General features: G+C 35.7%; 1 protein-coding gene across 1 annotated transcript in view; it reads right to left on the bottom strand.

Annotated features, from left to right (window-relative positions):
• LRPPRC (leucine rich pentatricopeptide repeat containing) overlaps positions 1 to 26452 on the bottom strand; it is a 111225-nt gene that overhangs the window by 18363 nt on the left and 66410 nt on the right. The window contains exons 24-30 of the mRNA XM_038551169.1: positions 24695 to 24819; positions 24115 to 24221; positions 15006 to 15074; positions 14094 to 14184; positions 6797 to 6939; positions 6555 to 6660; positions 3723 to 3849 (exon numbers count right to left, since the gene is read on the bottom strand). Coding sequence (XP_038407097.1) covers positions 3723 to 3849; positions 6555 to 6660; positions 6797 to 6939; positions 14094 to 14184; positions 15006 to 15074; positions 24115 to 24221; positions 24695 to 24819 — 768 coding nt within the window. The remainder of the gene's footprint in view (positions 1 to 3722; positions 3850 to 6554; positions 6661 to 6796; positions 6940 to 14093; positions 14185 to 15005; positions 15075 to 24114; positions 24222 to 24694; positions 24820 to 26452) is intronic.

Below are 26452 nucleotides of genomic sequence, written 5' to 3' on the forward strand. Positions count from 1 at the left end.
GAGAACCCACTTGGATACACATGCTCCTGTGTGTGTGTGTGGGGGGGGGGGGGTACGGGTGGGGTGGTACAGAGGGAGAGGGAAAGAGAGAATCTCAAGGAGACCCTGTGTTCTGAGCACAAAGCCTGACCTGGGATTTGACCTCGTGTCCCTTAGATCATGACCTGAGCTGAAATCAAGAGTCAGAAGCTCAACAACTGAGCCACCTGGGCACCCCCAAGATAACAATTTTTCATAGTCAGATATAACATTTTTTTGGTTTCAAGGGAAAGGATTAGGTACCCTGATTAGGTACCTACAGGCACCGTAAGGCTTTGCATCTAGGATTCTCTTAGGCCCACCCAGCTAGATGTGGAAGGCAGCTGCAAAATACTCCTGAAAGGATAACATAGCTAAGACAGAAGTGCCCTCAAGAGTACTGAAAGGCTTCATGAAGATCTAGAGAAGGAGGGAAGGAAAGATCAACCTACATTTTACACATTGTACATATAGGGGAAACAGAAGGGCTGTGCTTGCAAGCATCTTCTAGATCAGTAGTTTTCACACTTGTGTGATCAAGATCCAGTCACACACAGTAAGAAAGGTTTCACACTACTTACCAGTGCACATATAAATAAAACTCACAAAACTATCTTTACCACTTGAAGCGCTTCACTATTTTCTCTTCTATTTAAACAAAATGTTGGTTCTGTCCCATTAAAGAGACGGACTATGACTCACTGTTTACAACATCAGTTTGAAAAACCACCATCAGTGAGCTATTTTCTTCTTTTTTTAAAGATTTATTTATTTATTCATGACAGAGAGGGGGGGGGGCACAGAGACACAGGAGGAGGGAGAAGCAGGCTCCATGCCAGGAGCCCGATGTGGGACTCAATCTTGGGACTCCAGGACCGCGCCCCGGGCCAAAGGCAGGCGCCAAACCGCTGAGCCACCCAGGGATCCCAGTGAGCCATTTTCAATGAAAGGAATGCACACTGCATGAATGCTCTAGGATGAGGAAAGAAGACGGTTAAGCCTCTATTTCTAAATCTTATCCTCTGAAAAATTTCTATTTTGTGTGTTTTAAAATATACTTAACATGCACTACATTAGTACAATGCACTATTAATGGTATATGATCAAAATGTTTATGACGTGATCACTGAATCACTTGGGTGGTTAGTAAAATGCAGATTCCTGGGCCCCACACCAGATCAAATGAATCAGAACCTTTAGGATGGGCTGTGGGGGATCTTTTCATGCTACCAGAATGTGAGGTTCACCATTCTAAAACAAGCCCAATAAAAATGAAAACAAAAACAAATGATAATCTGTATTTTGGGGAAGTATTTCAGAGATTCCTGTTACCATCCTCAGGATTAAAAAATTTAAATACACTTTCCTTCTATGCTTCTGTCCCTTCACTTAATCACAGCCAGTTCTCAACATAAAATGCTCCTTTCTGTTCTCTGCCCCTGCTCCTCCCAAATCACTGTTGCTTCAGAATGCTGCTGATTACATGGGCAGTATTAGGATAGAGTTTAGGTAATAATTTTCTGAGAAAAGTAATTTTAGGAAAAACGCCCACCCCTTTCCAATGATTACAGATGATGGTATACTGTTCAATGTCAAATTTTCCAAGTGACTAATTGAGCATGTCTTGAGTATTCTAGAGATACGTAATTTAATTAGCAACTGAGTAAAAACACACAAATGAGATAAAGAATACATTAAAGACTTGAACTTTTAAAAAGTGTTAGTGAGAGTGTCGTTGACATAGGATATACCAATGATGATTCAAGACTGTGTGTGTGTGTGTGTGTGTGTGTGTGTGTGTGTATATATATATATATATATATATATATATACACACACATACATACACGGTGGGGATATGTGTGTATATATATGTGTGTGCGTGTATATATATACACACACACATATTGTACTTGTATATAGATATATCTACACACCTATATACATGTGTATGTATGTATTTCCACAGACAAGTACAGTCATATACACTTTTCAAAGTAATGAAACACAGTAAATATGACCCTATGGTACACAGCTTTAACATAACAATAGCATTAACACCAGATTTTCCAGCAAACTGCAAGAATGGCAAGCATCCATTTTCTATGCAAGCATTCTAATATTTCAAAAGTAACGTGACTTAAAAATATTGAAGGCCAAAGTCGAGCCAAGAGAGATTATTTCAGAACTTGCAATACACTAGGAAAAGGCTGACCTCTGCCACTGAAAATAAGGCTACTGACTCATCATCAGGACAGGTCTCCATTCAAGAGCAGGTCAGTGATCTGCTCCCTTCTAGACCTTTTCTGGTTAATAACTCAACTTTTCATGATAACTCCTTGGGAATAAGACAACAGAGTCCATTAACTAACACACCAGGTAAGAAAATTTTATTCTTATTCTGGTTAATTTTACTCTAATGAACTGGCAAGAGAGACAAAACCTCTACCACCACCACCCAACTTTTTAAAAAAAATCCAAAATCAAACAAAAAAACACAACAGAAGTATAAGAGAAAGGCATTTAAAATTTGAGCACCGGGATCCCTGGGTGGCGCAGCGGTTTAGCGCCTGCCTTTGGCCCAGGGCGCGATCCTGGAGACCCGGGATCGAATCCCACGTCAGGCTCCCGGTGCATGGAGCCTGCTTCTCCCTCTGCCTGTGTCTCTGCGCCTCTCTCTCTCTCTGTGTGTGTGTAACTATCATAAATAAATAAAAATTAAAAAAATAAAATAAAATAAAATAAAATAAAATAAAATAAAATAAAATTTGAGCACCTATATTTTCTCTTCTTCACTCTTATGTCCTTTAACACCTAGAAGGGTTACATCTTTATATCTTTGGTATAAATCTTATTATCATCCACTCACCACATAGAAGAAATGAAGCTCACAGATGGGAGGTAATTTCCCCAATAGAGATTTCAAGTAAGATTGAAACCCCTACCTAAGTTCAAAGCCCTTCGGTATTTTCGTTATATCAGGCTCCTTCTACCACAAAAGGCTCACGGATGTAACTGCTGAACAAGAAACAGTATGATAAAGGGAAAACATTATTTTTCTCTATATGGGCTTCATAAATAAGTGGTGAGCTTATATTAGGGAAAGAAAATGTACTCCACTTTGCAGGGCCAGTAATTTTATTTTTTACCTTTTGTAAAAAATAAAAACAAAACCCCCATGAAATTAGAAAATCATTTCATAGGATTTTTGTGTGTGGTTGAGGATATTCAAGCAGCTGCTACTACAACAAATCATTAGGAAAATCCTAGTGATAGCTGATACTTTTTTTAAGTGACAAGTTTAATAAATGGACTCTTACAATTCTTTTATTTTTTTATTTTATTATTATTTTTTTAAATTTTTATTTATTTATGATAGTCACAGAGAGAAAGAGAGAGGCAGAGACATAGGCAGAGGGAGAAGCAGGCTCCATGCACCGGGAGCCTGACGTGGAACTCGATCCCGGGTCTCCAGGATCGTGCCCTGGGCCAAAGGCAGGCGCTAAACCGCTGTGCCACCCAGGGATCCCCTCTTTTTTTTTTTTTTTATATGGATTTTACTTATTCATGAGAGACAGAGAGAAAGTGGCAGAGACATAGGCAGAGAAAGAAGCAGGCTCCCTGCAATGTGGGACTCGATCCCAGACCCTGGGATCATGCCCGGACATTCAACCGCTGAGCCGACCAGGTGTCCCAATACTCACAATTCTTTCACTTGCACTGCTTCTACCAAACTATCCTTCTCCAACAGTAATTTTATAAGACTGCTGTAAGTTTCACTGTCCAACACAATGTTTTGCTTTTGTGCTTTCAGGAAAATAGTATGTGCATCTGTGAAGGAAAAAAAAAAAGAGATGATGTTATTCTGAAATGTCAAAAGGGAGGGAAAACACCCTAGAGCGAAGCTCCAAAGCCACATATGCATTTGTTTTCATGTTCACCCACCATACCACTTCTCCAGAGACACACACTGAACAAAAGAGCAGATGTGGTCACCCTTCTCATCTTTATAAAAACAAAGTCACAGTATGGGACATGCTACTTAAGCCACATGGCTGGTACCTGAAAGGACTTCCTTTTAAAATTACTTTTTATACTAGCTCTCTGAAGTCAATAAATTATTTTCATGCCAATAAAAATGAGAAATAACTCTTCTGAATTGGTTTGTCAAAAGATGATACCGGTTTCAAAATAAATTGCAAAATACGTGTTAAGGTCCAAATAAACCAGAAGTATAATTTAGATTGAGGGGAGCAAAAGATGCATTTTAAAGCAATCTTTAATCTATAAGTGGGTGGTTACAATGGTTAACATTTCAACACAATAGCATTAAAGTGAATATAGCCTATAATTCTAAAATTAGGAGATCAAATTATTTGGCTACGACAGGACTTATACAAAAACATACAATTTTCAAATATACAGGTATCTAACAAGTAAACTAAGCAACATTTGTTTGACTGATTAACAGTTTTATTTCACTTGTTCACAATAACTGTCAGTGAATGAAAAGATGTTACCAAAAGAGAAGTAACTACACTTTTCAGTCACTTACTTTTCTGAAATAAAATTGCCTGGCTATAAACATCCAACTGAAACTATAATCCACTCTCTGGTGTGTATAAACAAATCACAAAAGAGATGGGGCACCAGTGAACTATCACGTATGACCTTCGATGGGTATAAAGCTCAATGTAAGGAAATATAGTACACACGACTAGGAGTGAACATGGTATTAATGCTCAGAACATTCTGAACTACTTTAGAGGTTTCTGAACAAGTAGACATGATATTTCTATTTCAAAGTTAGGGCAGTTTGCAAGAGCCCTTCAATTAAACTGAAGTGACAATGTCAAAAACATTCTTTCATGCTAAATTCAGAGAAAACTAAAGAGAAAAGGTATGACAGCAATATTTGCATCTTAACCAAGGAAAACAGATAAAATCTATCATTCAGTAATTATTGTCTACTACCCAATAAGCATAGTTTGCTCAATAAAATGTAAGTATAATTAGAATACTTAAGATTAACATAATAATCTAGAAAATATCACTAGTTGTTTTCTAAAATTATAGTTTTTTTAAAAAGATTTATTTATTTGAGGAAAGGAGAGCTGGAGCAATGTGCACGCACATGTGAATAAGGGGAGAGGCAGAGGGAGAGAGAAACTCAAGCAGACTCTGCACTCTGAGTACGGAGCCCCACATGGGGCTAAATCTCACAACCCCAAATCACAACCTTGGCTGAAATCAAGAGTGGAATGTTTAACTAGCTGAGCCACCCTGGCACCTCTAAAATTGTAGTCTTTGTATGAATTGATATGGCTCTGTTTATTATTCTCTATTACTTGGAAAAAAGAAAGAAAAAGGCCATCACTATAATAATGCCCCACACTCATTCACCACAAGTTTCTGGTGTGAAAGTCAGTAAGTATATCCTAAATTACCAGAAATTCGATAAAGCAAGTGATGCATTTCCAAAGTACTTATTTTCTGCTAAGCATTTAAATCCTGAGATATACACAAAAGTAACTAAAAACTCTGAAGAATTAATAGGATAAATATACATTATATATTAAAACTAGAACAGGGGTACATTTATAATAAATACTGTATTATATTTATTTAGTTAATTGGTTAAGCATTTGTCTTAAATAAAAACAATTTTTACAAAGTCAATATACAAAGGCATTCTAGAGCCTTCAAAACAGTTAACTGTATTTTATATTCATTTCAGTCAAATCAGAATTCCACTAATACACTCAAATAGTAATGATGGTCATAATTAATTTTAGATTTAGGTTAAACATATTGATGTTGAAAAACTCAGGGGTGTATACACTAAATATGCTGCAAAGGAAAATGACCCAAAGGATAAAGTTACTCTTCATGACTGAGAAAGCAGAAGAGCTTATTTTTTTACCTCGTAGTATAATTTTCGATAAAAGGCCTATTTTAGTTTTTATTATAAAAGATGTTAAATGCATAGAAAAATATAAAGAATGGTATAATGGACCCTTCTACATACCCATCACCTTCATCTAACAATTATCATTTTGCCAGATTTGTTTTATCTTTGTTCCTTATGGCTTAGCTATTTTAAAATAAATTATAGATATCTTGAATTTCTTTTCATCTCTCTGTACTTCATTATAGATCTCAAAATTTAAGGACACTGTCCTATTACCACCACTTAATACCACTATCGTATAACAAAAATGAGATAGGGGCACCTGGCTGACTCAGTCAGAAGAGCATGAGATTCTTGATCTCAGGGTCATGAGTTCAAGCCCCACACTGGGTACAGAGATCACTAAAAAAAGAAACTTTTTTAAAAAGGGTGGGATAATTCCTTAATATTATCTACTACTCGTTGATAATTTTTTCCAACTTTCCCAAAATGTCCTTGTTAATTTAAAGAACAAAAGAAAATAATTAATATGTGTAAGTTCCATCTCCCTCCTAGAACACTACTAATTTGTTAGAAAGACTTAGATGCCATGTTGCTATTAGAAGACCCCACCATATGGATTTACCTTTGCTTTTCTTTTGTCTGCAGGCCTTCAATAGATCTTTCTGGATATTAATTTCTGCATGTGAGGGTGAAGAATTCACGGAGTGCTTTTCATCCTCATACCACAACTTAAAAACAAAAGTTATTCGGTTAAACAAAAACTGGTATACAGATTGATCTTTTTAGTATAAAACTGGGCTAAACTATGCCCTGTAGTTCTACTGACAATGAAACTTGTTATGCTTACAGTTAAAAACAAATTACCTCAGGTACATCAAATGGAACCTCCTGATTACTGTTTCGAAGGATTTCTGCTAATAATCTTAATGTCTTTGCACGTGGAATAATATTTTCTTCTTGCATTTTATTCCACACACCATCAGCTCTTTGCCAGTCACCATTTATTTCTGTAAAATTTGAGTAAGCAGAAATTAATGAACATCCTAAGAAGAATTCATAAAAATGTTTAGAATTTTTTCCTATTACAGGTTGAAGTAAGCATTATTCCAAATATTGCTTCCAGGCAAAGAACAGGATAACTGTGGGCCAAAGGTGAAAAGACTTTTCTGTATACTTTTTGAGTTTTCAACAATGGAAACTCCTTACCTATTAAAAAACAAAAATCCACAGCCCCCTTTACTACACTTTGAAAATCATGTTAATAAAAAGTCTGTCTTTTTAAAGTAACTAAGAAGTTGCCCATTGTTGAAATCAAAATCAGAAACAGATAGCAATTCAACTGTGCCCACCAGACTTTGGAAAGATGATGGATACATATATACAGTATCATACACAGCTGGGGGTCTAAAGTGATTGGAAGAGCACAAATGTATGATTTTCTTCAAAAATGTCAAATCAACAAAAACAAATCCATTTCATTTAGTAGAATAAGGATAATTCTGTCTCTTCTGCTGACTTGAAGAATGTCTAGGACACCGTGTGATAGATTTTTTTATATCCCAAAAATAACGCCAACAGACTAAGTAAGTATTATAGGGCAAGGGAAGTTTATTGGAAGGAAACAGGCAGATTCCTTCATACTGAAAAATCAAGTTCCTTTTATGTGGTAACCTGATCTTTGCAAACAGCAAAAATTTAATAATTAAGACTTTATTTTTAAACATTCTGATAGGTTTTGAAAACAGAAAAAGGCAAGTCATTTAATAAACTTTTGCTTATGAAGAACTAGAGCAAAATATGAAAAATATGACAATAAGTTCAATACAACTAGTAAGCACAAAGAAATACTGCTTTAAGTGTGTTTTCTAAAATGTTCAAATATGAAGAGTATTTTCATTGTGCATAGTCAGTTCTAGGAAGGGGGCTGTTTCAGAACACAAATGTTCCAGAAAACATACATAAATGTATTTCTCAAAAATACAAAAATACTAAAAGAGATGGGATTTTCCTAGATTCTCTCCACACTTGTCCAACTGAAAAGCTAATGGCTCCTGGAAGTAAAAAAATTCAAAGAACAAAAATAAAACACATTCATGTTCTTTCAGAAATCTGCAACAAAGAAAAAGATAATAGTAGGAAAATTTCCCCGGGTCATATACAGATTGTAGTGATTTTGTATATACTTTGATAATAAAATCATTCACATATAAACCCCTTAAATTTATAATCTGTTTTCAAAACAAGACTCTCATAAGCTAATTATGCTTTTCTTTCATTAAAATGTTCTCATGTAATGTATAATTCAAGAGTAATTTCTCAAGTATGAGAGTATATAAAACTAATTGGATTAAATAAATGAAAAACAAAACCCAAGCTCCAGCATCTGTAATTCTGGAGAAGAGAAAGGTAGAACACTACTGTCCCCTGCCAAAGAGTATACCTAGGGACTATGGAAGACACAGGGAAGGTTTCTAAGAACTGGTATCATCCCTGCTATGATGCTTTTTAGAGATTCATTTTTAAGATAACATGCCTATTCCAAACACTGAAGAGAAGGTGGGTGGAGGATGTACAACTCTTGTGTCTTCAATTGTAACAACTCTAGGAAAGTAATTTTCTTCTTCTAGAAAAGGCACAAGTATATGAAAGCTTCTACTTTAGGAGGACAAGATGTTACAAAGATGCACCTTTAATTAAAACGGAATAGCAACTTATACAAGGAAATATTTCAAAATATATGAAAATTAGATATATATATATATATAGCATGAAACAACTCAGTCACTTATATTTACACACACATCGATACAAAACAGACATACATAAAACACCCACTTTTTTTTTGTTTAAAGGGAAAAAACTTCTTGTAAATATACCTGGATCACAAAATACATAATAAAAATTTGAGATAATCCAACTACTCAGTGTGCTAACATCTGTACCTGTGTGAAATCCTAACAAAGGCACAAGGAGGGCATATCTTTCGGCCATAATATCCCTTTGGGGCTTAAAATTCCTTCTACCAAGATAACAATTCTACTTGTTACCTGGAGAATCAAACAGCCATAACCTGAGCTGTGACCAAGAACTGGATGCTCTGCTTCTCAATCCCATCATCACATTTCTGGAACTCACGGTTCTCCTTCTTTAAAGAACAAGAGGGCTGACTACTAACTAATCTCTCAGAACTGTTACGTTATACAACCAATGATTTTATTTTATTTATTTAAACATTTTATTTATTTATTCATAGAGACACAGAGAGAGAGGGAGGCAGAGACACAGGCAGAGGGAGAAGCAGGCTCCATGCAGGGAGCCTGACGTGGGACTCGATCCTGGGTCTCCAGGATCACATCTTGGGCTGAAGGCGGCGCTAAACCGCTGAGCCACCCCGGCTGCCCCCACAACCAATGATTTTAGAGACTACTAGTGAGTTTACAAGAATACAAATAGTTGTGGGGCTGTAATTTATGGCTATATGACCAGTGAATAACAACAGTTGGCACTGCATACACAGTCTGTATGGTATTGAACTAAGAGACGAAAATTTCTAGTTCAGGGTTTTAATTATAAAGTCGGTAAGTTTTTTTTTTTTTAGATTTTTAAAAAAAATTATTTATTTATTCAGAGAGAGAGAGTGTGTGTGTGTGAGAGAGGCAGAGGGAGAAGCAGGCTCCATGCAGGGAGCCCAAAGCGGGACTTGATCCCGGGTATCCAGGATCACACCCTGGGCTACAGGCGGTGCTAAACCACTACGCCACCGGGGCTGCCCTAGAGTGGCAAGTTTTTACAAATTACTGATTGAATAGGGCAATTTCTGAATTATGGTCTGATTATGGTCTCTAAATAACCTTCCCTTTAAAACAAGGACTCCAGGTCTGGAACAGAGATTATGCTACACAAGCCTGGATTGACTTGTTTTGCCTGAAAACAATCAAAGACTAGAGAAGTGCATCAAATGACATAGGAGCCTATGTAAAGGAGTCCCCACTGGTCAAAGATGGAACAATCTGAGCACCTACAAGAATAATGGTTACCCAAAAAAAAGGATAATGGTTACAATAAACTGAAACACAAATATATTAAAATACATAATGAACTCACAAATTAAAAAAAAAAATCAATGGTCAACTTTAGAAGTTCCAAGGGCACCAGCACTTAAAGTTGGTAATTAAAGAAAGAAAAGGCATTGATCTCTCCCTGGGGATTTATTTCATGTTAAGTAAAAAAGGAAGCTACAAAACTTAATGTAGAGTATGAAACAAGTAGTGTATAAAACAATCAAAATAACTTATATATGTAAAATGGATAATGGTTAGAAATACAAAGAAATAACTGGAAAGATGGCCAATTGACAAGTTACTTCTGAATGAGTGGGCAATTTGACATTTCCACTTTTGATTCTATACTATTGCTTGAATCTTTAGTAATTTGGAATATACTCATGTATTACTTGTATAATAATGAGGAATCCACCGTCTGAAAAGAAATGTCAATGGCCATAAATACTGAAAAAAAAATAGCACATAAGTAACTTCTCAGGTAGAATAAATGCCAAAGTCATCAATGTTGGATCTTTAAAAACAGACATGAAAAAATTTTAAGGCAAAATTTCAAACCTAAAGTTGTTTTTATTTTCCAATAATGTGTACGAATAATAAAACTGTTTAATACATATAAAAAGAAACTGAAGTGTTTAGAATACAAGAAAATGTTCAGTAAGAAGGCAAAAATATTGTAATCTCTCTCTCTCTCTCTCTCTCTATATATATATATATTTTTTTTTTTTAAGATTTTACTTATTTATTCATGAGAGACACACAGAGAGAGGCAGAGAGAGAAGCAGGCTCCACACCAGGAGCCCGATGCGGGACCCGATCCCTCGACCCCAGGGTTATGCCCTGGGCCAAAGGCAGGTGCTAAACCGCTGAGCCACCCAGGGATGCCCCCAGTATAATATATTCTTTATGCAGGAGAAGTGGTTGCTTCATTCATGTAATGTTATAGGTCTTAGGAACTAATTTTGCAAGACTATCACAATGAAAGGTCAAAGTATTTAGAAAAGATAGAAATACAGTTTGAATTGTGACAGATTCTATTTCTTACTAGACTATGGTTATATGAATGTTGACTATCATAAAGCACTGACACTGAGCAATGTGTATCTTTGTTTTGTGCCTGTTTCTGTAGTATGTTGTGATTCACAACAACATTAAGTATGGGTGTTGACGTACCATTTTAAAACAAAGGAAAAAATGCTCTTCAACAAATACCCCAAATAATTAGGCCAACTTCTTTCAAGGACTAAAATAATATCCTGAGAAAGAATGAGCTCATAACAAGTTCCAGTAGGCCACACAAATTATTTTCTCAGAAATCCACAATCCAAAATATGGATTTTTCAAGTACAATAGGACCACATTTCATTTATCATTCTATATACGTTCCTTTTCAAATGAATTGAGTCCATGGTGCTTTATAAACTATTTAACATGTTTCAACAGTGATACAAGGGCAAAATGGAAGAGAAGGCCAACAAAGGAGAGCTTGTTTGTTCCTCAGAGAGGATTAAGGTTACAACCACATGGTCTATTTATAGTGCTAAAAGGTAGGAGTATATAAACTGGTTTAGAAAGTATACTTCGTGAAAATGATTCTTCTGACTTCCAGCCTTAGAAGAGGTCACCCTCACATTATAGGGCGATTCACACTACTGGCTAAAATACAGAGCAACAAACTGGAGGAAGGTGTCCAACAAAAGCAAAGAGAAGGTATTAAGGAGAAAGAAATGGTAATAAGCCTCAGAGACTGCTTACTCCTAAAGGAAATTTTAAGATGAACTTAGTTCTTTTTCTTTACCTTCTTTTTTAAAAAACCACAGCAAAAGGTCATCTGCATAGGAAAAAAAGACGTTTAGGGCAGCCAGGGTGGCTCAGTGGTTTAGCACCGCCTTCAGGCCAGGGCATGATCCTGGAGACCCAAGATCGAGTCCCACATCGGGCTCCCTACAGGGAGCCTGCTTCTTCCTCTGCCTGTGTCTCTGCCTCTCCCTCTGTGTCTCTCATGAATAAATAAATAAAAATCTTAAAAAAAAAAAAAAAAAGACGTTTGTGAGGCTGGCCACCTCCACCTTCCCTGGACTACCACAGAATCTGGTACATTCTTCTGGGTGTTCATTCCATACTGTTAGTCTTGGTTAAAGGCCAAACTGCACAGAGCACTACCTTTTAATCTGCGGTGTCCTCCTCATTATCCAGCATAATTAGGAATAATGGTCTTCTGTAGGGACTATTTTAACTGCTGAGACTCACTTGGATACATAAATTCAAGGTTTTTAAAAAAAAATTGGTATAAAATTAGAATTTAAGCATGAAATAGTTCCTCAAAAGGGAGAAAGGCGTGGGGAAAGGAAAGAATTACCTTTATATAATTACAAGTTATAACCTGCCAATTAAAGACTAAATACCTAAAATGTAACTTTTCTAGTTGTATATATTCAATAACAATCTCAGTATTATATGCCAGAATTTGACCATTCAACCCCAAAAATATTGAATTTTAAGAGTTTTTTTTTAAGGTTTTATTTATTCATGAGAGACACAGAGAAAAAGGCAGAGACATAGGCAGAGGGAGAAGCAGGCTCCCTGCAGGGAGCCCGATGCAGGACTCGATCCTAGGACCCTGGGATCATAACCGGAGCCAAAGGCAGATGCTCAACCACTGAGGCACCCAGGTGCCCCGAATTTTAAGAGTTTTCAGAATTACATAATGAAGTATATACTTCAATGCAAAAAGCAACTGAAATAGAAATTTTACAGCAAGTGTTATTTATACCATCAAAATGGAAGATAAAGCTTCTAATGATAACAAATATAAATTCAAAAAGACAAATGAGTTAAGTTATTCACTGCTGTCTATGTTTGGTGAAGGAAAATTTCCCAAAGAAAAAGAAAATAATCTACATCAAATATCTACAAAGCAAGGAAAGAAAGAAAGGTCATTGACTCTTCAAAGTGTCATTCCTGGGATCCCTGGGTGGCGCAGCGGTTTCGCGCCTGCCTTTGGCCCAGGGCGCGATCCTGGAGACCCGGGATCGAATCCCACGTCGGGCTCCTGGTGCATGGAGCCTGCTTCTCCCTCTGCCTGTGTCTCTGCCTGTCTCTCTCTCTCTCTGTGACTATCATAAATAAAAAATAAAAATAAAATAAAATAAAAAGTGTCGTTCCTCTCCACCCAAATACCCTAAAAGAGACTGAAAAGTGCCCAAATGTATAAACTGGAATTGACATACCAGAGTATTGTTTGGTAATAGAGATCAAGAGTTTCAGAACACAAATACAAATCCAGCCAAAGGAAACAACTAAGGGTGTGAACAAAGATTAAGGTACAAAGATGGCTAATGCAGCACTGTTTTATAATGTGGGAAATAGAATTCTAGTCACATAAGACTGGCTGGGTAAATTCTAGTATAGCCATTCAATGTAGTCTTTTATAGGTAATCTAAGAAAATATTTATAAAAATATAAAATCAACAAAAACTATATTACAATATAAACTTAAAAAAATTTTTTTAAAGATTTTATTTATTCATAGAGACAGAGAGAGAGGGGTAGAGACACAGGCAGAGGGAGAAGGAGGCTCCATACAGGAAGCCTGACGTGGGACTCGATCCCGGGTCTCCAGGATCACACCTAAGGCTGCAGGCGGCAATAAACCGCTGTGCCACCGGGGCTGCCCTAAAAATATTTTAGTCTGTGTATCAACATGCATTTTTCTGGCAAAATATCTTATACACATAAACATGTTAGTGATTACATGATTTATAGGAGTGACTGGTAAATCTATTAGAGAACTTAAATAAAAAGAAGGAAAAAAATTAGTCTCTCCTTAAAAAGTCCTATTAAATTCTGTGGCCCTGATAAAGTTTTTTTCTCACCTTTCATTACTGCAATAAGACTGTCAGAAATTATGGAAACTGTATGGTGTCGAGTGATACAATATAATATTCTGTGATAAAATTCAATCTGGCCTCTACGTAAGTGTCTGTTGAAGACCACACATGTGACAATCACTACACCTTCCTGTTACTCTTTTATTGCACCTGCTCTCAATAGAATAAATATCTCAAGATGAAAACAAGAAGAATAGTCAGATTACTTACTATACAGTTTTAGCAGACTGTAGTACAGCTGGTCTCTATCACACTCAAACAGCTTCTGTGTCAGCTCCACTAATTTTTCTAGAACTTCAACCTTAAAAATAAGATTAATAGATGGATCTAGACTGTGTAAAGGACATATTTTATAGCTGACAAATCTTGGTTTAATAATTCTTCAAATAAGTTTTACCCAAAGGGCAGATTAACTTCATTTTCAAAAGTTAAAGAGCTGAGCATGTGAATGTACCTTAGTGTCACTGAAATGAACATTTAAAAAATGGTTAAAATGATAAATTTTATGTTATATATGCAGTTTGTCATAATTAAAAACAATATTTTGAAGTTAAAAAGCTGAAGGACTTTGTAATCAAGAACAAAACATGAATAATCATCTGGTTGCAGGAACCTCTATGAAGATGCATTTTGAAGAATTCAGAGATATCTAGGGTAGAGGATTCAGTGAGTAGTACATCCTCTATTTATTAATAACACTACTCCTTCACACCCAGGTGTTATATTCCTCTTTCCCTGTGGTTTTCACTTGGCAGGATAGGAGTATCTACACACTGGTGGAGACGGGAAGTAGAAATTCCATTGGGCTACCTTCAAGTGACTCCCCTAGTCACTAAAAACGGAAGCAGACTTAAACTGCAAAGGAGACCAGATTAGCTTGCTCAAGCCAAAAACTAGGATAAAGCAAGCTAAAATCTTTGGGGGCCAAATTAAAATTTTCAGGGATTCCACTGCAACTCAGGATCAAGAATTAAGCTACTGTTTATTTGGAAAACCACCAAAATTATGCTATTCCCATTAATAATGTTTTATGTCTCAAAATCCCCAAATGCTCATATGACATATAGGATACTTGCTTTCCACGGAGTTTCACGTGCTTGAAACCAGAAATTAAACACAAACCTGATTAGTTGAAATACATTTATCACAAAACCACTGGAGTCTTGTAGATCGAGCTCTAATGCCTGGAGTCTGTAAAATAAAATAATCATATAGCACATGAGGTAAGGTTTAGCTAAATGTTAATTTCCCCTAAAGACAAATAGTTTTCCTTCTAATGAATCTACTGCGTCCTTCCCAAATACTACATAAAAGAAACCTGTAACTTAATATCACAGTTATCAAAGCAGACACTAACATACAAAGTATCATAGCATACTATTTATGCTCTGTTTTAGGATTAAAACAGAGCATAAATAGTAACCTGCATTAGTAACCAATATCTAGAAGATTTGAGTTACGTCAAAATGTTCCTTTGCAGGTCAATTTCCATTCCATAAATCTTTAAATAGTAAAATGGTTAAACTTTCTTTAGTTCAAAAGGAAATCTTGACTCCATGAACTAAATCAACTCCAAAAGATGTCAAATTAAACACACACACACACACACACACACACACACACACACTTCAGAGATCCCAAAAGGTTCAGGAAGCAAAAAATATTAATGTTACACAAATGTATTAATCATCATCACAACAATAAACCAATGGCTTTTACTTTAAAAGAAACATACTTTGTAAAATTTAGATAAAAAGTATTCTGAATACCACAAATGCTTGCCTACTGTCTAAATGTTTAAAGAACTAGGTACTCCAAATAAGCTAAGCACTTTAAATTAGTTCATAGTCTTAATTTATTTCAATTACTGAGATATATGTTATATTCTCAATCAGAAATTACTAGGGTTTTAGTCAATAACTCTGGCTTCAAAGCACTTATTTTATAATACTGGATCCAGGAATAAAAGGCAAACTAATTCACACATAATTCCAAGGATTTGTCACTCTAACTACAGTATTTTCATCATGTGTAAGAGGGCTTCCCCATTAAATACTACATTTCAATCACAGCATTATGATAAGAAAACTACATGCTCATTAGCCCTGGCTGCTCCAGTCTAGAGGAGGTACCTCCACTGATTTCTCCACTCAGCTTCGTTGACTAAACCAGGGATCCCTCAAAGCTAATCGCTTACTTTTAAGTCTTCATTTTTTTATTCCTTAAAATAATATTGTACAATGTTCAATTAAGAACTGAAGCAGACACTAACATCTTAGGATTTGGTACAATAACAAACTGGTACGCTAGAAGTTATAAAAGTGTTCTCATTCTAACTGTGCAAGTAAGAATGTACATTTTGGGATACAAGAAATAAATGCTGAATAGACCAAATGCTTAATATATTCTCACATATCATTAATACTTAACATTTGCTCTACAATTTCTACTCAAAGATTTTTCTCACATTACTCTTTGGTTTCACATGCATTACACGGAAAATGAAACCAATAATAATGAAACCAAATGAAAGCAAACATGTACAAGAAGCCCTTGCAAAAATGCTGGACAGTCCTCTTTAGAAGAAGGCAAAATGCAAGGACCACATTCACTTGTAACTTCAATGTTACTGCTGATCCAAATAGCACAACTTTTATGGTAACTCTTCCTTTTTGTGGCTGATTAATCCGCCTGTCATTGGCAGGACAGCTGACTTATTCCACAGATATTCCTACGTTTCATTTTGAAATTGAGAACTGTTTTCACATTATAAATCTCAATCATCAAAAGAACATCTAGGTCAGATTAACTAAATCTCCTAGGCTTCTGTAATAGTCTACATTTCTGGCTTATCTCTTAACATCTTATTGAATTTTAAACACTACAAGTTGAAAGCAAAAATAGAAAATGTAATAAAAATACGGAGAAGAATAGAATTCTATTGGGATGTTAAATATAACTTTTCAAAGAACCAGTTAATGCTTAATTAAAACAATGAACTCACCTAGTTTTTTTTTTTTTTTTTTTTTTAGTTTTTGTTTTTGCTACATACAATCTAATTAATGGACAGTGAGAATAAAATAATTTTTGTTTTTTTTTTTTTGAGAATAAAATAATTTTTGAAATAAAAAACCTGGCATGTTTGTTTCCACCGAGGTTACTGTGCTTCAAAACATTCTTTGTCAAGTTACAATTTAGTACTAGGTTCACTTGTGTAAGAATAAAAGTAATGCAAAATAAAAAATAATTCTCATTTAATTTTGTTACATAGTCTGATATAAAATTTGCTGTTACCATAACAGGCTTCTATATATACTAGTAAAAGGACCTAGCAAGTAATTATTATCTTTAAAGTGGAAAGCAATGAAGATTCTTCTACTTCAAACTCTATGTCAAGGAAAACCATCTTAAATTAGACTCAAATAGAAGTTTTTACCTGTTTTGATTTCTCCTGCCATTAGTGCTAGAACTGTGAAATGGAAAATAAATGAACTACCTCATATCCTCTACTCAATGTAGCAGGAAGAAAATCAAGTGCGTAAGAGGGAATGGACCAGCAAAAACAAGAACCCGAATATTGGGATGCCTGGGTGGCTCAGCGGTTGAGTATCTGCCTTTGGCTCAGGGCATGATCCTAGAGTCCCAGGATCAAGTCCCACATTGGGCTCCCTGCATGGAGCCTGCTTCTCCCTCTGCCTATGTCTCTGCCTCTCTCTCTCTCTCTCATAATAAAATCTTTAAAAAAATAAATAAAAATAAAAAGAGAGACAGATCACAGAGGTAGGAATGGTGTAAGGAGAAACAAGAGAAAATGTGAAATCAGAACCCAATCTCAAATTCCATGACTACCACTAACTAAAGAAGCTCCACACTGACACTCTGAACTTAAAGTTTCTTTGCCCTGACTACTTTTCAGAGTTGTTTTGTGTGCCTTACATGAAGATGTATATGAAAATCATTTGGAATTATAAAAGTGTTACTAATATTAGTAATAGTGTTTAGCTTTAAATCTAAGTTTGAACCTCAAAGGAAAAGGCTCAAATGAGAAATCCTAAGCAAGTTTAAAGCAGACTCTTACTCAAGATCTTTGTGTTTGTAACTGGAAAACTTAGCAGGGCCTGGAACATGGCAGACAGGAAGTACAGAATTACTGAACTGTTCAAAGGGCTATGAATAAATATAAATAATATAGTTCTTTATGGAAAACTTTAATGCACTTATTTAACATTTCATATCATAATTTAACTCCTTTCATACTTGTATGTATCATCCCTCCCTAGACTTAATGTCCAGTCTTAAAACACAAACTGAACTATCCAAGGAATGTTATTAAATGACCTTGCAACACTTCCTTCCTGGAAGGTGACTAAAGTATTTTAAAAAATACTTGACTGAAAAAATAAAGTCCTTTCTTTCTTTTTTAAAGATTTTATTTATGTATTCATGAGAGACACAGAGAGACAGGCAGAGGGAGAAGCGGGCTCCCTGAGGGAACCTGATGCGGGACTCGATCCCAGGACTCCGAGATCATGCCCTGAGCTGAAAGCAGACGCTCACAAACACTGAGCCATCCAGGCGCCCCTAAAGTCTTTCTTAAACGAGAAAACACCATCTTCTTATATAGGCCAACAAACTGGACAACAGAGAAGGAATGGATAAATCCCTAAAACATATAACTTTCCAAAACGGAATCAGAAAAATAGAAAATCAAACAGATCAATCACTAGCAATGAAACTAAATCAATAATCAAAGTATTCCCAACAAATAAAAGTACAGGACCAGACAGCTTCACAGGTGAATTCCACTGAACATTTAAAGAGTGAATACCTATATTCCCAAGCAATTAAAATTAAAAAAAAGAAAAAGGAAAAAAAAAAAGGAAAGAAAAGAGAAAAAAGAAAATGCCATCTCATTTTATTGTAATTTCTAGCCAAAGGAGCATGGGACTAGAACACAGGATGTCTGAGCTTTAGACCAAATCTCTGCTATGGTGAACCACAGAAGAGGTTATCACCTATAAAGACAAAATTTCTGTCTTTATATATCAGGGGCCTTAACAATAATAACATTTCTTACTTCTAAGAAATGATCTTAATAATCTGAAAATCAAATATACCTATAGGTCAAGATGGGAATTATGATGATTCAGTTCACTTGTACTATGGAATGATGTGGTCATTAAAAAATAATGCTCATTAGAGTTCTTTTTTTTGTATATTTTTTATTGGAGTTTGATTTGCCAACATATAGCATAACACCCACTGCTCATCCCATAGAGTGCCCCCCTCAGTGCCCATCATCCAGTCACCCCATCTCCCCCAACCACCTCCCCTTCCACTACCCCTTGCTCGCTTCCCAGAGTTAGGTGTCTTTCATGCTTTGTCTCTGTCTGATATTTCCCACTCATTTTCACTCCTTTAGTAGAGTTCTTAATTATACACATGGAATGCAGAAACAGTGATGTAGGATGAAACTAAGGTTTGAATAATTTCAATTATATATAAAAGAAAATGCATTTGGATAAAGGACCAAAAAAAAAAAAACCCCACAGAAATGACTGCATGAGTAATGAGATTAACAGTGCATCTTCATACTTGGAACATGTATAAATTTTATTTAAATCTATTCACAGGGTAAAAAAGTCACATCGATCATCATCACTGGTACAACACAGAATATAGTTCACAAAATATTTACCTGGTATTATGTAAGTTTGTAAAAATAATTTATGAACTTTTCCCCAATTTCATTCCAGAACATGTCAGAACACCGAGAGGAACTAGGGATAGTTAGCCTGCAAAGAATAAGACTGCAGGAGAGACAAAAGGGTTGACTTCAACACAGAGAAAACTGTCACACAGAAGGTAGGGAATAAAACTAATATTTATTAACTGTTTAATAATGTATCAGACACTCTTTGAGTGTTATCTGATAGAGTCCTAAGAGACAAAATAAGGATAAAAGATGGAAGTACTTTCCTGCCTCAGGGCCTTTGCATAGGGAATTCCTTCTACCTGAAATGATTTTGCCTCCACTCTATGTGGCTGGCTCCCAGTTCATCCTTTAGTTCTCATTCTATACAAGACTTCCTCAGAAAGACTGAGTCTGCAATAGGTCTTTTCTATAGCAATTACTGCATTATATAGACTTATTTTTTTAAAGGTCTTTCTCTAGGACTAGACTAAGATGTCATTAATAATTACTTGTTATTGATATAAAGAAGAAAGGGAGAGAGAGAAGAAAGAGAAAGGAAGGGAAAGAGGAAAGGAAAAAAGATGGGAAGAAGGGATGAAGGGGAAATTGGTCAAATAGGATGGACCTTGAGGGCATTATGCTAAGTGAAATATGTCAGGCAGAGAAAGACAAATAGAGTATGATCTCACTTATATGTCTAATCTAAAACGGCCAAACTGGGCAGCCTGGGTGGCTCAGTGTTTAGCGCCGCCTTTGGCCCAGGGCGTGATCCTGAAGACCCAGGATCGAATCCCAATCAGGCTCCCTGCATGGAGCCTGCTTCTCCGCCCCTCTCTCTCTCTCTGTGTCTCTCATGAATAAACAAATAAAATTAAAATTAAAATAAAATAAAATAAAATGGCCAAACTCCTGGAATGGTGATTGCCAGGGGCTCAGGCGAAATGGGGAGATACCAGTCAAAGGGTACAAACTTCCTTTATAAAATTAATAGCTTCTGGGGCAGCACCGGTGGTCCAGCTGTTTAGCGCCACCTTCAGCCTGGGGTGTGATCCTGGAGACCCGGAATCGAGTCCCACATCAGGTTCCCTGTGAGGAGCCTGCTTCTCCCTCTGCCTGTGTCTCTGCCTCTCTCTCTCTCTCTCTCTCTCTCTCTCTGTCTCTCATGAATGAATAAAAATCTTTTTTAAAAGTTATTAATAAAAAATATTATATACTTGTAAATTGCTAGGAGAATACATCAATATATTTATATAGATTTATTTATTTTAAAGATTTTATTTATTTATTTATTTGTGACAGACATAGAAAGAGAGGCAGAGACATAGGCAGAGAGAGAAGTAGGCTTCCTGCCTGATGTAGGATTCAATCTCCGGACTCTGGGATCACACCCTGAGCTGAAGGCAGACGCTCAATCATCGAGCCACCCAAGTGTCCCTATAGAGATTTATTTATATATACACACACACATAATTTTTATGTAGGCTCCATGTCCAGTTTGGAGCCCAACACAGGGCTTAAACTCCCCAGCCTGAGATCAAGACCTGAGCTGAGATTAAAAGTTGGACACTTAACTGACTGAGCCACCCAGCTGCCCTGCTAAGAGAGGAAAAAATGTTCTCACCACAAAAAAGAAATGGTGAGGTGGGAGAGGTATTATTAACTAATGCTAGTGCAGTAATTATTTTGTAAAATAGAAGTAATCAAATTAATATGTTGTACACCTTAAACTGACACAATGTTACATGTCAACTGTATCTCAATAAAGCTGGAGGAAAAGAACTATTTAAAGATTTCCCCTTTCTACTTCTTTGCTTTACTTCTAATACCTATAATAGCCTTTCCAATCTCATAAAACTCTTGAATGTTAAAGAATATCCTATGCATCCATCCCTACCTCATGCTCCATATCCTCCAAAGTCTTAATTTCTTTCACTGAAAGTAAGTTCCACTCTTGAACTCTCAGAAGTATTCATACCTTTCTTAGAGTAGTTAACACTTCTTGATCTCATATAGTAATTATTCTCAAATATTAATCTCATATTCAAGTGATTTCACATTAGTTCTTGGTCTGACTCACTTTTAGTAAAAATCAATAGTCTGATTCACTTTTACTCTTTCTTTTGGAAGAAAACACTTTTTCTGAGTATAAGAATTTATATGCTCATTATAAAAAACTCAGTTACTACAGAAAATTATAAGAATAGCATCTATAAGTCCTTCTGTTACAATAATCCAGGTATAGAAATAAAATATAAGACTATGTTAAATATATTATATATAATACACGATATATGTACACCAGCTCATTTAAAAAACAACACAAGTCCTATTACACACTGAATCTCTTCTTTCTTCATTTAACATTTTTATGACTGGCTTTTCTTATCTCCCACAGTGCTTGAAATACAAAGAAGCTTCACTGTATATTTTGCTTTGGAAACTCAACCCTAGCAAATCTACCCATTGATAAGACACTAATGCATTTTGGGGAATGATACAAAAAAAATGTTGCTCAGTATTTAGAATATTCTTTCACATGTGGATACAGTCATAGTTTATTAATTTTTTATTACCGTTTATATTTTCAATAATCCTTAGAAAACTACAAGAGAGAATTCCAGGTCTTAAATTTTAATAGTGAAAAAAGCAAGTTTCCACTTCAGTTCCAACTAACTGTTAAAAAGAAGAAACTAGAAATGTGCTTCAGTATATTCCCATGTATCACACACCTGCTGTCTTACCCTAGAATACTGCAGGGGTTCTGTAAAGCCATCCTTTATCCTTTAAGCAATTTTGTACACATCCACTACGAAAATTCTGTCATCAGTAGACAGCATCCCTAAAAGCTTACATTCAATGATGCTGCATTTGGCAAAGCTTTAAAGTAATTAAGAGGCAGTTTTCTCTTGCCTATTCATGTGGCAACATGTACCTTTATGCTAAGCATCATACTGTGAATTATGTGGGGTAAAGAAGATAACACAATCCCCACTTTTAAGGGGCAAAGAGAATTAATATTATTGATTATGACCATAATCCAGAAACATGCAAGCTGCTTTACATACATTATGTGATTGAATCTTAAAGAAAGATACTATATTCCCTTTTATAGAGGAGGAAGCTTAAAAAGGTTTAGTAACTGTCCATTACCATACTAGCAAGTAGATGGCAAAGAGAACTCATTCTTATGCCTTTGGCTCTTCATATTATGCCTTTATTTTTACATAAAAAGACACACATGATTTCCTACCATAGTGCCTCTTGTCACTATTATCTGAATACCTGAGCTTCATTTCCCCTGTGATAAGTGCCCTGTTAATACTGATACCAGGCATACGGAGCAGCTGAACTCAAAATGCACACAGCTTCTCACATTTTCAGATACACTAGGCACTTTTAATGAAAAAATTTATACTATTTTCTAGAAAATACAATGAGCTACTTGAGCTATAGAAGCACCTCTCCAAGATAGCATGTCCCACTCCCCTGACAGGAGGATAGATTAAGTTGTAAGACAAACAGAGAAGAACATTCTAAATATTCTAAAATCAATTTCACAGTCTTCCCTTTTCATACCTTTCTTCTCTTGGAAAAACATCAAGAGAAACTGATAACTTTCAGGGTTGTATACCTACATTTTCAACTTCATCATAAGCAGTCATTAATATACAAACAAGTATACAAATACCAACTTTGTGTCTCACCCATCACGGGACTTTGGGAAAAAGACATGGAGTAATGGCAAACTGATCTGGGAGAAAAACAATTACTGATATACATTTTATTTATTTCACATCAAATCATTTTCCCTAAGGTAATGGGGTCTCTTCTCTGTGGAATGCTTTGTTTAGAGGAAATGGAATTGTTTAATAGTGAAGTTAATCATAATTTGGACAGACTTTATAGTTGCCCTTTGACTTATCAATTTCAGTAAGTAAAATTTCAATCAAGCCTAGATAAAATACACTAATCCTAAACAGGCCAGGTTTGTCACCTACCATTTCCCATAAGCTGCTTACCATAGTTAAAAAAAAAAAAAAAAAAAAAAAACAGAGAAGAAGAGGAAATTTTAAATTAAATGCCAAACAGTTGCAGACAGCACTTGTTTGGCTGATTAACTTGTAGACAAGCATTACAAATAAATCTGAGCATGGTCTGCAGCAAATTAAATTCCACTGCTTTTAAGAACAAAGAATTCCTTGGCAAAGAGGATTAGCAACTTTACACCCAGGAATGCCAGTTTAATTTAATTGTTCCACAATCCAAGATTTAATATGCAAATATCGTTTTGATACATAACAGCGAATTTAACAAAGTGAAGAAACAAATTCAATATACAACCAGGCTGCCTTTTCTGAACCGTAATTATATACAATAAAGAAGCTGGCCAGGCCCCTCCTCCAACCCCCATTATTGGGATTGAATTTTATTAACATGAATCAGAACAATTGTAATTAAAGGTTAAAATTCTTAAATATATTCCAATTAAGAGTCTAAATAGCTGTACAATTAGAATACTGTAGTTAAAAATCATACCTCAATGATCTTCTTGGCCTCTTTGTAATTTCCTGTTTGTAGGAAGGCAAAGAAGAGATCATACAGCATTGTCATTTCACCTTGTTCTTGGCTCACAAAGTTCATTGCTACAGAGTAGAAGAAAAAATATAAAGAAACACAGTATCACTTGAAGTTCTGGACAAATATAAAGAAACTTTAAAAGAAATATTTACACTAACTTAAAGACTAGTGCCAGTATCAACCAATTTTCTGTCACATTCCTTACCTAACAGCATACATTTATGACATTAAGTATCTAAGACTAGCTTTGGAGAGAACTGGTGAGGAGGAGAAAAAACTCACAAACGCAGATCACCAAGAAATAACAGTAAAAAATAACAGAGGAGCTAGTGTGCAAAACAAATAGTTACTAAAAGCAAGGATATTGACAGCACTGAAAATCTACTGATATTGTCCTTTTTAGTTAAGAAGTACAACAAAGTCCCCACTGGATGTGCTTCCCTTCCTGTTTAATTTTCTCTTCATAGTAATGGGTTGAGATTAAAAAAGCAAGAGGGGAAAGAAAAACAACTACAGCAAGATACTGGAGGTGACCAACCTTTCTGAATTAGATCCGTCTCGCCTTTCTCTATCAGTTTACATAAGATATCATGAATCCTTGGTAATACTTTATACTTTTCATAGCAGTCGATGGTGATGTCAAGAGCAGCACCTATGTCATCCCTTGGAAACATCAAAATATGAACAATGAATAAAGTATATCTAGATGCACAATGACCAGTCAAAATATACATGACTGGGCTTTAAAAAAAGCCAAAATGGACAAAGAGAGAAACAATCCTTATATAGTATAAACAAATGTTCCAAGTACAGACATCATTAGCAATTCCCTATTTCTCCTTCTTCATCTTTCATCATTTCACTTGCTAAATAGCGCTCTTTTTATTTTAAAAGTTGGGCATGGATTCCAGTATGGGGCTTAAAGTCACAACCCTGAGATCAAGACCTGAGTTGAGATCAAGAATGGATGCATTTTTTTTTTTAAGATTTTATTTATTTATTCATGAGAGACACACAGAGAGGGAGGGGCAGAGACACAGGCAGAGGGAGAAGCAGGCTCAATGCAGGGAGCCCAACGTGGGACTCGATCCTGTGTCTCCAGGATCACACCCTGGGCTGAAGGCGGTGCTAAACCGCTGAGGCACCAGGGCTACCCAAGAATGGATGCGTTTTAACCCACTGAGCCACCTGCGTGCCCCTAGATAGCACTCTTAATAAAGAGTCCAAATAAATGAAGGCATTCTCTGAGATTATAATAAATAAAATCTGATTTCAGGGGTGCCTGGGTGGCTCAGACACTTAACCAACGAAGCCACCCAAGCACCCCTTGATTTCATATATTAAGTTGCTTTATAAGAATACATTATTTTTAAAAACAAAGACTACTACCAAATATTATTTCCAACTTATTATGTGTGTTTATGGTCCTCAATAATTCTAGATTTGGGAAACACTATGAAATGTCCATCAGTAGCTACCAAGGAATTTTCAAATACTTTCAACTTTATCACTGTATTTGTCATACTGCCTCTCCAGGCAAGGAGGAAATAACATTAAGATTCATATATTCAGAACCTTATTGTGGCCAAAAACTAGGACATTCTTAAGTCAGTGAATTCCAGGAAAACCCTCATTAAAGGGCAAGTTTTTAAAAATTATTTCCAGGGATGCCTGACTGGCTCAGCCAATGGAGCAAGAGACTCTTGATCTAAGGATTTTTAGTTTGAGCCCCATGTTGGGCATAGAATTTGCTTAAAAATAAAATCTTAAAACAAAAGTTATTTCCCATTGTAAAGTCAAGATTTCTCTTCTGTGGCAATAAATTAAAAGAAAAAGGCGCTTTCATTAACTCGGAGTTTCTTAAACAAGAGTGTGGAAATGCATTCTTGTGAGTCCTCAAAAACTTTTTCCCTTAAAGGGAAAATGACAGTATGAGAAATATGTAAGACCTCAGAAAAACTGTAGAAATTATGTGATCCAATTCTACATGCCACCCTCCTTTATTTTTAAATAGATGAGGAAACTAAGGCATGTAGAGACTCAATGATTAGCCTCAGGCTACCATGGTAAACAGAGGAATGCACTGCCTCCCCACTTGCCACTTCCAGTTGACTACATCTACTTACACATTATGCTCTAGTAAAAACACTGCTGGCTTGTTTAACCTAATAAGGTGTTGCAATGTGGAAAAAGAAATGAAAGATATTTTTTAAAAGAAAAGCGTGAAATTAAAAAAAAAAGGATGGTTAGTGACAGTTTATAACAAGCTCTGTGGAGAAAACATCTTGCTCTTACA

Source organism: Canis lupus, chromosome 10, assembly GCF_011100685.1.
Source record: "Canis lupus familiaris isolate Mischka breed German Shepherd chromosome 10, alternate assembly UU_Cfam_GSD_1.0, whole genome shotgun sequence".
NCBI classification, from domain to species: Eukaryota; Metazoa; Chordata; class Mammalia; order Carnivora; family Canidae; genus Canis; species Canis lupus.